At 42.4% G+C, this 14125-nt stretch overlaps 1 protein-coding gene across 1 annotated transcript; it reads left to right on the top strand.

Annotated features, from left to right (window-relative positions):
* Positions 1–1389: 1389 nt before the first annotated feature.
* LOC306750176 (extracellular serine/threonine protein kinase FAM20C-like) lies at positions 1390–13224 on the top strand (the record flags this gene model as incomplete). Its single annotated transcript, XM_079233571.1, has 11 exons — positions 1390–1448; positions 5267–5791; positions 6823–7004; positions 9400–9478; positions 9647–9739; positions 10231–10346; positions 10750–10930; positions 11853–11962; positions 12170–12251; positions 12671–12730; positions 12978–13224. The coding sequence occupies 11 exons, from the start codon at positions 1390–1392 to the stop codon at positions 13222–13224; spliced, it is 1734 nt and encodes a 577-aa protein (XP_079089697.1).
* Between the last annotated feature and the right edge of the window lie 901 nt (positions 13225–14125).

Below are 14125 nucleotides of genomic sequence, written 5' to 3' on the forward strand. Positions count from 1 at the left end.
GCACGCTCCAATTAGGCGCCAAAATTCTGGGTTGTTTCCAAGCAACCTACATTAAGCTGCAACTGCTGTAAGGGAAACTGGGCTTCAAAGCTTTGAAGGATGTTTTTTTTGCTGTTTGAATGCGAGTGTGTGTGTGAAAGGGGACAGAGGCTGTGGTGAGGTTGAAAGCAACACACATTTTAAATATATATTTGTGTGTTTGATAACCTGTAATAGGATCAGAGCACTGAGATAGCAGATTCCCTGGATGTACAGTAGGATTGTGCCTTCATTGATCCTTTCTGTTGTTGAGCCCTTGACCCCAAAGTGACCTCAGATCTCCCTCTGGACTGGAGGCATAAACCTGTAAAGAGATGGCGATTCATGAGGCATCACATACTGTATATCTTGAATCAGAATCAGAATCAGGAACCGTTTATTGCCAGGAATGTTTACACAAACGAGGAATTTTTCTAGACGGAAGGTGCATACGTTAGACATGAAACGTTAGACGAGACAAACAACAATCAACAGTCAACGACAACAACAGTGCAATGATATTTAAATCAAGTATAAGATAAAGTGCTCAGACAAACAGATAACGTTAATGTAAGTGTATGTTAAAGTGACATGTGTGTTCAATTTAAAGTGTATGTTAAGTGGCATGAGTGTAATAAGAAAGAAAAGAAATAAAAATGGTCCGAAAAAAAGTCTGATAAATAGTACTGGGGGTGACAGAATCAGTCAGTCGGGCTCTGTTTATGAGCCCGACTGCCGACGGGAAAAAACTGTTAGTGTGGTGGAGGTCTTGGTCCTGATGGACCTCAGCCTCCTGCCAGAGGGAAGGGACTCAAACAGGTTGTGACCAGGGTGAGAGCAGTCAGCCACAATCTTCCTAGCTCGCTTCAGAGTCCTGGAAGCGAACAAGTCCTGGAGGGACGGCAAATTGCAGCCAATCACCCTCTCAGCAGAGCGGATGATGCGCTGCAGCCTGCCCTTGTCCTTGGCAGTGGCTGCAGCATGCCAGACGGAGATGGAGAAGCAGAGGATGGACTCAACGATGGCAGTGTAGAACTGCACCATAATTTTCTCAGCAAGTTTAATTTCCTCATTCCTGCCCCAGGAAGAACATCCTCTGTTTAGGCATTTAGATCTTTATGGGATTTCTCGACAGTAACAGAAATATGGAATATCTCCGGCCTCGTCCTTTAAAGCTCCTTGTTATCACTGTATTAGCATTTAGCTCCAAGATACAACCTCCTGTGCTGAGAAAAGAAAGAGCCAATGAGGGAGTGGACGCTTTGAGTGACAGGTGTGTGTTGTCTCAGGTCGCTATAGCTACTGCCTCAGCTCCACAGACGATACACCTCTCGCCCATTTTCAGAGTGAAACTGTGTCGTCACTGGGAAAATGGCGACGGACGACTTCATCCCCTTTGAGCTTCCCAATGGCTCTTCAGAAACCTATGGGTGACGTCACGGAGACCGCGTCCATGGTTTAAACAGTCTCTGGACTCACAGCGCGTGTCTGTAGTCTTGTACTACTGTACATCACCACCAAATATGTTTTAATATGTAGTCCACGCAATAAAAACACTTTATTCCAATACAATACAAAATAGCAAATACATACATTTGCTGTATTGAATCATGGCACCACTGTGACATAACCGACCCTGAGTCATAATAACCCTAAAATATATATTCCCAGTTACATTATTCCATTTAACTGCAAGGGCATTGTCATTATGATGAATAATTAGGATAAATTGCTGTTGTCTTGCATTTAGATTTTTCCAAATTTGCTGTATTTTTTTCCCCCCGCACTTGCGACATTCAACAGTTGTTTACATGTAAAGAAACACTTTCTGAGGCTGCATATGATACCACAGCATATTGCCCCAGTTTTGAAAAACATCAGCCGGCTCTACTGGGACCTACTGCAATATACATAATGCATTCTCTCTCAGAGCGAAGTTAGCTAATTAACAGAAACATATAGTTGGCTAATTAGCAGTATGCCAGACAACCATTTCTCAACCCTCAGGGGACAGAAAGCACTGGAAGTCAGAGTGAAGGATTTAAAGTCATAGCAGGAGATACAACAAATGGTTTATGATGACAAAAGAAGAGGGGACATGATCAAAAATACAGACTGTGTCAAAGAGATGAATATTTGATTTAATCTGTGCTCCTTTAGAGTATGAATTCATTACTCTGCATGTTTCTCTGTGCGAACTTTAATGCAATCCAGCTCACTGCTTTTGACAGCACTTACATTTTCATTGAGGAGAGTAGTTGAGACTATTAAAGCGGTCCATTGGGCTTAATGAAAAAGAGTCTCAATGAATTCACAAAATGAACACAAACCGCACTGTGTCTTTTAAAAAGAAATAATTTAAGATCAGAGAAAACCTCAAGACATGAGGGAGGCTACACAACACGAGACAAAAGAAGAACAACATGTGGACACCACAGGGTTAAAGGTTTCATTTGACATTTTGGGAAATATGTATTTGCTCTCCAATGGGATTTACATGAGAATAATGGCACCGCAGTAACATGAAGCTACTATGAGCAACCAGTTAGCTTAGCTTAGCATAATGAATATAACCAGAGGGAAAACACTAGCTTTTGGCATTCAGGCCTTTGTGCTAAACTTGTGGTCAAACTAGGTCATGATGACGTATGATGTGGGTCTATGCGGTAACACAGTAAAAAATTTAGCTCTTAGTCTCTGACTGGTTGGCCACCCCTGAACTAGGTGAATAATCTGATTCTGATTGGTGCATAACATTAAACACAACGCAATAGTATAAGACATCATGTAAATCAAAATGTAAATAGGAAGATTTACAATATAAAGTAGCAATTAGGTCAACGTGGTAAAATAAGTGAGTTATTAAAGTGTCACAGGTATATGCAGGGATATGCAGGGATATGTAAATGTCTGTAGTTGTCCTGGGATATAAGAGTCAAAGTCAGTGGCTTTGTGAATTGACTGTATTAGCTCCTTTATTTGTTACATAATTGTAGGAGTTTGTAACCAACTGAAACCAGATACAAGCAGTGTTTAGCTCTATTAAATTAAATTGGTTGAATCACTTGTACTAGTGTTGGTGTTTCATTTTATTTGGATGTGACTGCCAGTGGTGACTCTGTAACTATCTACAAACAGTTTGTCAGCTTAAAAGCTGCTGGTAGGTGAATGGTGTTAGCTTTGGACAGAACCTGGCAAGTTGTCTTTATGCTACGCTAACAAGTTGCTAACAGTACAGCTTCATATCAAAAATCCTCTAACTCTTGGCTCGCCAAGAATATTTCCCAAAATGTCAAACTATTGCTCTAGAGATAGAATGTTAAAGGTGAAATTTGTTGTTATAGCATTTATTTTTTCCAGGGCTACTCCATTGACCCCACCACACCTGTGCTGAGATTACTATTATAAGTCAGTGATACTGTTGCATGATCACCCACCGTGCATTGATCCAGACCGACTAAAAGATCATTTGGCACTGTATTGCGATTCCCTTCCTCTTAACTGTGGGTCACATCGACAAAGGTCACTGCAACCGCAGCATGCCAGTCCTCTTACTTCTGTTTGGATTGCAGTGGCCGCATGATAACGTTCTTCCTGGGAAAGAGCACGGGGGAAAAGAGTGGTAGAAATGTCACCGAACTGATTATCTACCTCATTAAGGAAGAGGAGCAGACTGGAGAGCGGGAGAAGAAAAAAAGGCCTTGAATGAGGGAGACGTAAGTAATTCATCCAGCCTGATGGTCCACAGAGGGAATTTGGGAGCACTGTGTTGTTCAATAATGTATTGATTTCCTTAATGAGCTTTTCTTTCTTTTGAGGATTTGATGTAAATGGTTATCTGAATTCTTTTTTGTTGTTGCTTAATCTGCACAGTGTAAATGTATGTATGAACTCCTGTCTCTCAGTCCATCCATCTGTCTGTGTGTCCATGTAAATTAACCAGTGGGGAGTTAAATCTTCTAAATGTTTGCTCATCAGTGTGTGTGTGTGTGTGTGTGTGTGTGTGTGTGTGTGTGTGTGTGTGTGTGTGTGTGTGTGTGTGTGTGTGTGTGTGTGTGTGTGTGTGTGTGTTTTCCTTTGGTACAGGGTGGGGAGAGTTTAGCAGAGAATAACAGCCAACTAATACATAATATAATGTATTTATAAAGTAAAGATGAAGTGAAGGGCAACAGTTTGCCCTAAGAACAGCTGTAGTTATGGATGAATATTGTATATTGATCCTCTTGTAGAGTTACCTGGAGGAGATCGTCTACCTCCAGTTTACTGAGGAATAAGGGATGCAGAAATGTACTTAACACTTGTGTCCCTGAACGTCCCATAAAGGCTGCATTAGCTTACGTTTAAACTGAGCAGATGTTTAACTGCTGCAGAATTTCTTTAAAAGTGAGATGTTATTGTGGTAGTGTGGGAGCTGCGTTCGCACCACAACCTTCGCCCCAATGGGTTTTGTGAATGGAGCTAACGTGTTTTAACTGTTGTAAACACCATCCACACATTTAGTGAGCTACATGCTAACGTGGCTCCCATGCTAAAGATGTTCAAGCACATGATGTTCACATGGTATGACATGGATTGGATGGTTTGTCATGACGTGGTAACTTTCAAACTGTGTCTTTTTTGCAGTTTGCCACGTCTTTTTTAAAACAAAGAGGTTTGCTATGCAACTGATAATAGATGTTAGCTCAACACAAACCATGAACTGTATGCTACCTAATAAGGCAATAGGACAATTTAAATTAACATATACACAGGAAATCTCAAGTACCCCACTAATCTGCCTCCAGTAAAGTCATATATCTCCAGCAACAATGAGAAAAAAATGCATGCTTTTCCGAAAATAATTTCAACTCAGGGCATTTTACTCTTTATGCTAAAACACGCTCTGTCTGATCAGGGCCTCACTGAGTTGGCTGACATTAAACCTGCTCAACATGTTAGCATCCTCATTGTGAGCATGTTATCATGCTCAAGTTCAGTCTAACAGTGGTGCTAGCATGGCTCTGTTCCGCTGAAACCTTTTTTTAAAGGGGGCAAAACACCAATTTGAATTTACCTTGATACAGCTGCCATTGTGAGCAATCCAGCTACTTCACATTTCTCTTATTCTGTCCACTCCTGTATGTCTGTGTGAGTGGAATGCAATAAGCAGAAAATGTTTCATCATGATCACGTTTGAAGGCTTGGCAGGGCTCCATGGTCTGTTTGGATTTTAAATGTCTCTCTGTTTTTTTGCCTCTCTTTCCTCCAGCATGAAGAAACACAGCCTGGGCCGATCCACTCGCTCTATCTATCTGGGTCTGGCGTGTCTGTCCCTTGCTCTCAACCTCTTGCTTGCATTTTTTTGTCTCTCTATCCTCCAGACAGCCTGTGTCCTTCCCCCCTCCTCCTCCTCTTCCTCCATTCCAACTCGAACAGATACTCAGCACCGTCGGTCCATCTCCCACTCCTCCCACTCCTCCTCTTCTTCAGCTGCCTCGGCCTCATGTGTACTGCCAACCATCCCCCAGAGTGAAGAGCAGCGCAAACTGAATGCCAACCACTCCTTCAGTGATGCCACTGAGAGGGAAAACACACTGATTGGAGGTGGAAAAGGTCAAAAGGTCAAGGGTCGCTTTAAGCTGGACGAGCTGTTCGAGCACCCGCTGTACAACCTGCCGCGCCCAGAGCTGCAAGAGGCTGATTGGCTGCTGAGGGTGAAGTCAAATGAACATTCGATGGAGAGAGGAAGTGAGGAAGAGGAGGCAGAAGACGACAACAATGATGACAGTCAGCGGTAAGGCGATTGGGGCGACTGTGGCTCAGTGGTGAGCAGGGTCGTCCTTCAATCAGAGGATCGGCGGCTCGATCCCCGGCTCCGCCAGCCCATGTCGATGTGTCCTTGAGCAAGACACTTAACCCTAAATTGCTCCCGTAGCTGTGCCTACGGTGTATGAATGGTTGATAATCTGATGTGGCACCTTGCATGGTAGCTTCTCTCATCAGTGGGTGAATGATGTCATGTAGTGTTAAAAGCGCTTAGAGTAGTCGGAAGACTAGAAAGGCGCTATACAAGTACGGGTCCATTTAAGGGAAACAGATGAAGAGAATCGATCAATGTCCTCTTGATTATTTATCAATATTGGTTTTGAATGAATAGTTTGTCTCAAGGATGAGGAGGATGAGCGATAGAAAAATGTACTCGACACCTGGTGGTAAAATCATTGATCAGGACATTTATTCTTTGCAAAGAAGGAGCAGAGAAGAATTACACAACATGATATGTCAATCGCGTATCCTGGACTGCTCAATGAATGAGCAAAGAGTTACCTCTTAAATACATTAATGACACAATCACAGAAGCTCTCATGGCGTCTTTAGATTACCTCGCATCGGCATGGTCATATGATAACAAGTTCATAAGATAACCACGTTCTTCAAACAGAGACATGTAGGCATCCCCAGTCTCATGACTATCAAAAGGTTACTTGAAAAGTATACGTATGTTTTAACAGGAAAGTAGGTCAAATGAGAAGCCACAAGCCTTTACACAGTATATGATTAATAAACCGAACATATGATTATTAATATAACCGTGAAACAGTAATTGATGAAGAGTAAATATGTTTTTTCTTCCAACAATGAGGTGCAATGTTTCCCCACAGTTTAAGGAGAAAAAAAATAACTTTTGGTGATACTACTATTGCAAAAGGGTTGTCTTGTATACATTATTCATCACGCAGCTTGTTTTATATCTCAAAGTCAACCTGAAACAAACTCTCTGAACTTCAGCTTGACTGAGCTTTTCATCGAGCTTTTCTCCCGAAGGCAAAGTGACAGCGAGGAGGAGGAAGGCTACGACAAAGTCTCTTGGACGAGGGACGTGGAGTCCCACCCTCCCTGGCTACGGTTCCACCTGGGCATCTCTCGCTGGGAGCTGTACGACAGGAAGGATCCCAATCTGGCCCAGATGACTCACTATCTGGCAACGCAACGTATCCTCGGTGCTGGTGAGCAAATGGGAGGTTTGCGGGGGCAGCAGGCTAGAGGACAGAGAGAAGGAAAGACAAAGGAGAAGCCTTGGAGGAGGGTGCGCAGTGAAGAAGGTGAAGGAGCACCAGTTGTTTCATTACGCTCCCATCAATCTAGTCTGTCCCTAAAAATAGTTCCTGAAGTGTCAGCCACACATAATCACGTGATTCTATAGATAATAACCAGAACCGGCACAACCCACTCATGTGAAAGCACTTGCTTTAAGCATTAACGTATTAAAGATCTGTATTCTGCTCAATATTGAGGTGATGAAGGTGTTTACTGAAACAAGGCTAACTGAAAAGCAAGTTATTAGTGATGTCTTATTATGAACGCCAGTTAAATTTCAGAAACTGTTGATTTTTTCATTTTCATGTTTTATCGGATGGTTTTTTTGCATTATTTTGTCTCGTCGGGTTCAAGGCATCAACTCAATGCATCAACCTTTAATTTAGAAACTGAATTAATCTTTAAACCTTGAATTATCCGTTCAGTGCTCAGGTTTCATTTCAGAAGGATCATTCAGATTCCTCTTGACACAATTACAAAGTCACAAGCCGGCTGCTTTCTCCTTTTGACTCTAATCCCTTCATACAAACACGCTGCTGTGCGAGAGCCGGAGGCAGCGCAGCATTCACCAAAGTTTTCACTCAGTGAATCCGGCAAACTGTGCCAAAGTTCATATTTAGAACAGTGGAGATTACATTTTTAGAAAACACTCACACACACAAAGTTACACAATGTCAGAGGACAGATCCTTAGGTGCTCACATTTGATGTTTTTCAAAGTATTTTTCCCGGAACATTTACACAGAAAAAGAAAGACTGAACCCAGGAGGATCCAGCGCGCGTTTTGATGACCCACAAATCCTTTTGGTCAGAGTGAAAGTTTGAGGTGGAAAAGCAAACATAGAGGAGGCATGTAGTGCGCACGTGTGCGTGTGTGCGTGTGTGCGTGTGTGTGTGTGTGTGTGTGTGCGTGTGTGTGTGTGTGTGTGTGTGTGTGTGTGTGTGTGCGTGTGTGTGTCCTAAAATATCACAGAAAACAAATAAATGCATGATACTTGCAATGTTAAAAATCTGTTGAGGCCATGTGCAGATTCCACTGAGTTTAGGAGGATGTAGATTGTGCCGTCGGTGTCGTGGATTTCTGCATATTATACTGGACTAAACCATGATTTTGATATAACTTAGAACACCAACACACATAATGCAAAGTGATTGATGTTTTTTTTAAAGATCATCTTAAATCCACACATTCTTTTTTTTGGAGGGGTGTGGGGGGTTTATAAATATAATCCTCCCACACATTTACATTATCTCAACACACACACACACCCACACACACACACACACACACACACACTGACCCGGGTGAACAAGTGCCACACACAGGCACACACACAGGCACACGACTTCCCTTGCATCAACACACGCTCGGTTGTGTGTTTACTCATCTCAGACACCCTGTCCCCGTCTGCAGCACGCCGCACAATACATAATGCATTGATGTCTGTGTTATACGCTGCAGATTAAACACTAATCTCAGCAACAGGCTGATTTGTTGTGACGGCATCCTCCCTTTTCTTTTACGTTTAACTCTTGCCACAGCGTGCATATATATACCTTTTAAACATTGGAGTTCAGATTCATTCCCTTTATTCAGAAACAGGGATTATGAATCAATGTGAGAGGATTGGATTTCTATCTTCTGAATCATTTACAGGACTTGCTCCTACATGCATAGCATGCCAACAACCAACGCGTTCTCTTCTTCTCAATGTCTGGGCTCGTAACACATTCATTTGAAAGAACAGAAGGTGCTTTGAGTTGACTCATTATCACCGCCTGGTTGTGTGAAGTGGCTCACACTCATTTTTTTGGGGGGGGACAAAAAGACTCAAAAAGTGCCTCGGTGTCCAATTCAATTTTAAAATATAAATGTAGTATTGAAATCATTTTTAAAACTAGTGAATAATTCTATTTCTTTTTTCTTTTCTATAAAACGCTTTTTACGTACTCAAAGATGCTTTATGATCTTTTGACTTCCTTGTTCAAGTGTTGGTAAACATTCACCAAAGAGCCCTTCGAGATGATCAATCATAGGTTTTTACATAAATGATGCATTATAGGAGGAATAAAGCTGATTCAATCAATGTCGTTGAATATGTTACTCAGGTCTCACTGCAGTATTTTGTACCTTATGGAGGGACAAGTAGCAGTTGTTGGTTCAAGGCCACCATGTGGAGAAACAGGTGCACTGCACTGCATTGAGCATAATACCCAGTGCAGTCCTCATATGACCCACTATGCAATAATCTGTCCTCTAATATTCCAGTGTGTGATGATAGCAGTATTCATGTATATCTTTCAGTTCAGAAGACAGGAGGCACCCAGCTCAAACTGCTTGTGACATTCTCGAACCACGGTCAAGCTCTGCTGAAGCCCATGAAGTAAGAGGCCGTGGACCCGATACTGACCGAGTGAAAACATGGACGAATGGCAGTGTGTGTGTGTGTGTGTGTGTGTGTGTTGCTCCGGGTTTAGCTGCGTCACGTAAAGCAACACGGGGCAGCAGAGCATCCCTCCTCATGCGTTTCATGCTTCTCTTTGTCTCACAGACAATCCCGAGACGCAGAGACGGACCTGAACCTCTTCTACTTCTCTGACTTTGAGAGACACAACGCAGAGATCGCTGCCTTTCACCTCGACAGGTACAGAGCCACGTGTCAGGAGTCCTGCTGGGGAGAGAGACCATTCTGTAACCAGTAGACCCAGTAGGCTACTGGGATTACATCTTCATGAAGCTGCTTTCAGCTTGTAGCATAGAAAAGAGTAACAGTGTTTTACTCTTCTACGTTTTGTTAGTACCTGCTTATTCCTGTCGTGGGTGCGGAGGCTATATTTCTTCAAATGTGGCACAAACGAGGTCAAAGGTCACTGTGACCTCACGTCCGTCCAGTCCATTGTAGTGAACAGGGCCTTGGAGGAAATTTCTTCATGAGTCCACTTAGACTGCAGGGATGAAGTGATCCGATTTTGGAGGTCAAAGGTCAACACATTTTTGGCCATATACTTAAGAATTTATATTCTAATAATGACACTTGAAGTGAAGATATTTTGGAAGAAACTGCAACTTCACTGGTTGGCGGAGGCAAACAACTGTCAGGCGCAAATTCTAGCTTGTATATTTTTTTTTCTTCAGATTGTTGGGCTTCAACAGGATCCCTCCAGTAGTTGGCCGACTCATCAACGTCACCTCAGAGGTCAGAGAGATTACCACTGACAAAAAGTTGTCTCGGACCTTCTTCACTTCCCCTGGTATGTGTGAGGGAATTTATTTGTATTATTCATTTTATTTAGCTTTCATTTAACAAGGCTCGTCCCATTGAGAGCAAACATCTCTTTTACAAGGGAGACTTGCCCAGAACATCAGCAACACAGAGTTTGAACAATCAACACACATATGTCTGTTCAGATAGCACATTTGCACTCACAGATTTCAGCAAAGCTTTAGACTCATTCAGAGTCACTATGAAGTTTAAGGTAGTAGTAGCTGTAGTTTGCTCCCTGAAGGTGCAAAGAATGACTTTGGAGGCGTGTACATAAAGCAGACCAATTCACTTGTGAGTGATATACGATATCCAGCATGGGAAGACAGTGAGTTCACATACAACACATTCCCATAATTGATGACACACAAACTAAACTCTCGCCTCTCCAGTGGGGAACGTGTGTTTCTACGGCCGGTGTGAGTACTACTGCTCGTCAGAGCACCCGGTGTGCGGCCGTCCACATGAGCTGGAGGTCTCCGTGGCCGCCATGCTGCCTGACCTCACCCTGGCCTCCCGCAGGTCCTGGAGGTCCCCGTGGAGACGCGCCTACAGCCGCAGCAAGCTGGCAGCGTGGGTACACTCTCACCTCTGATACTGTGGTTTGAAGTTGTCAATATTAGCAGTAAAAGTCATGCCATTACTAATGTTTATAAGTAATGTGTATTATAAAAGATCGGTTTGAACACAAAATGCTCTTTCTCCACCGACATTTATACACTTGGTGGTGGACAGAATATTGTAAACACTTCCGTTTCTTAATGTCTAGTTATGAATGTATAAGTTGTAATGTTGCCACCTTGTTGCTGTTGGATTTTGCAATTGGATGACTATATGTTGAATCATGAGCCTTCACTGCCCTCTGGTGGTCCAGAGGGCGAGGTGCAACACAACATTGAAATTGTGTCTTACACCCGTCAGTGTAATCAATATAGATGTCAGTGCTATTACTCATTATGGCCATAATCACTACAAACAGTAAGAGGTCAGTAGTTTATGTACACGCTGCAGTGCAATGAAACACTGTTGGAGGTCAATATGCTACTTTGTAATGACAATGTGAACACATTTCCCCCTGGAGCTCATGTGACTGTCTGGAGGCCTCCAAACCACAAGAAAGCAATACTGGAATAAAATCTTTACTGAGTCAAATTAAAACCATGTGTCAAAAAAATCTCGGGGGCGGTTGCAGAACCTGTCGAAGGGGCTCAAACTGATTTGATTTAATTGATTTGTCAATTATACTGTTATTGTGTTCACCCTTTTATGTTGTAGGCCTCCAACTATAAGTGATATTATCAGATTAACTTGGGTCCGGTCTCACAAAGGATAGTTAGCATGGGCGGCATTAGATACAATGGCTAAGAAGATTTAATAAAAGGCTAAAAAGTCCTGTTTAACGGTAAAAAACACACAAGCACATCCTCACATTCACACATTAAATGTGTTTCCCATCAGTGTCCCTTGTCTTCTCTAACCTGCCTGCTGTTCCCAGGTGGGAGAAGGACCCGGCCTACTGTGACTCAGTGAAACAGAGGGCTCCTTACAGCCAGGGCACCAGACTGGTGGATCTCATAGACATGGCTGTGCTGGACTTCCTCATGGGTCAGTCTCTACGTTTTTTAACTTGAGCCGGCATTCAGTCAGTTTGCTCTCAGTCAGTGTAACTATAACCGCTTTGTCCTCCTTTAAGAGAAAAAAATATGGGTAAAACAAACATGGGTATATAGATAAGGATGTTGTCATGCATTTTCATCAATACATGACGTTATTAAAGAGCCTATAATGAAGGTAAATGTCTTTCATTCAAAGGCAACATGGACAGACATCACTATGAGACATTTGAGAAATTTGGCAATGAGACTTTTCTGCTTCACCTGGATAACGGACGGGCGTGAGTATGAACACCCGCTACTGAGTCACTTCAGCTCATCATGATGTCGCTTTAAGATAAGATAAGATAAGATATTCTTTTATGAGTCCGCAGTGGGGAAATTGCAGGATTACAGCAGCAGACGGGTAAAGTGCACACAAGAGACACATAGTAAAAATAAAAAAAGCGAGTATTATAAATACACAGTAAAACAGTATTAAAAACAGTAAAGAATCCACAATAGCAATATTGTACAGAGAGACAGAATAACATGTATTGATATTGCACTAGTTGAAGTGACTAAAGTGTTTTTGTGGTCTACTGCGAGCTCAGCTATAGTAAACATGTCAATAATATAACGCATACCTGACAGCCAAATACGTAAAGTGACATTATATTAATCCTCTTTCTTTTTTTTATGAAATTAATGTGTTTTCCAGGTTTGGGCGTCACTCTCGGGATGAGCCGTCCATTCTTGTTCCTTTACAACAGTGTTGCAGGTAAAATAACTAAAACATGTCTGTTCACTGAGAGACTAAAGCACAATGTAAGGTTGAGTGAAATAAATTGGTAGAAACTTAAATAGTCTTGATTCAAGAGTCGATAAAGTTGCAAAGTGCAGCACAGTGATTTGACTGAGTAGATGTTAACACATAGACAGTTAAAGGGCCCTGAGAGGAGGGGCCCTCAATGCTCTGGCTATAATTGTTAATATTTTGATCTGCCTCTCCACCCACATATTTATAGGATCCGCCGCTCCACCCTACTCCGTTTGCGCCTCTTGTCCCTCCCGGGCTTCCGTCTGAGTGATGCCATGCGGGAGTCGCTGCTCCGGGACCCCCTGGCGGGCGTGGCCCCTCTCCTCTCCGAGCCTCACCTCTCCGCTCTTGACCGGCGCCTCGCAGCCGTCCTGCGCGTGGTGGAGGCCTGTGAGGCGCACCACGCAGACGTCATTCACAACGATGTGGAAGGATACGACCAACAGCCCGACTGAGGGACCAAACCAACAATAAATGATTGTCTCTACTGTAGACTACATGTCGTCACACAGTCTGAATGCAGAATGGCGTTAAGGTCAAAGCTGGTCATCGTCTCATTTTGCATGACGTTTGCAAAGATATTGCAAGCAAGTAGTTCACAAGAAGAATATGACGAAACAGAGAAAAGTTTAACAAAATAAATGATGTTTTGAATCATGTGTGACCCTAAGTATGTCCTCGGGCTCCTGCCCTATGATGAAGGATACACGTGATGGAGTGAATGAGATTAAAGCACAACAACTGGATGACTAAGTGGACTCACTCTTTTCCTATCCAGCACTATACATACCCTTTTAGATCTGTAATGATGACAGTCCGCCTGGTCTTTTTTGTATTATTTATCAATAAATATGTCAAAAGATGTCCTTTTGACAAGATTATTTTGCTCCTTTTTTCAGGAGAAATGTAACTTTTAAAAATATAGCAAGTATTTGTCATTATTATATGTTATAAAGGCTTAAAACACTGTTTAAAAACTTAAAAAGAAACATATTTGAATTTTCACCATATTTCTCTTCTAAACAATTGAAAATGAACGTGGCCAAAGGTTTTTGAGATTACGGAAATTAAATTTAACCTAACCTATTTTACATCTTCTCAAACTGTTTTGTTTGCATAGAGCATTCAGTGTCCATGTTATAGGCTTTTATATGTGTCCATGTCCAGGCGTTTCAGAGATTTGTTCATCTCCCTGAAGCAGTTCCTGTCCAGCTGAAGACAGAACCCCTTATTGCCCTCCTCACACACCCAGGCAGGCTTTTACAGGCAGCTAGTACACCGTTTCCTCCCCAAAATGGCCTTCTATCTTTCCTTTTCCCAGTGTCCTTCTTTGTGTTTGTGGGGACAGAAAAGTGG

The sequence above is a fragment of the Taurulus bubalis genome (assembly GCF_910589615.1).
Source record: "Taurulus bubalis genome assembly, chromosome: 17".
NCBI classification, from domain to species: domain Eukaryota; kingdom Metazoa; phylum Chordata; class Actinopteri; order Perciformes; family Cottidae; genus Taurulus; species Taurulus bubalis.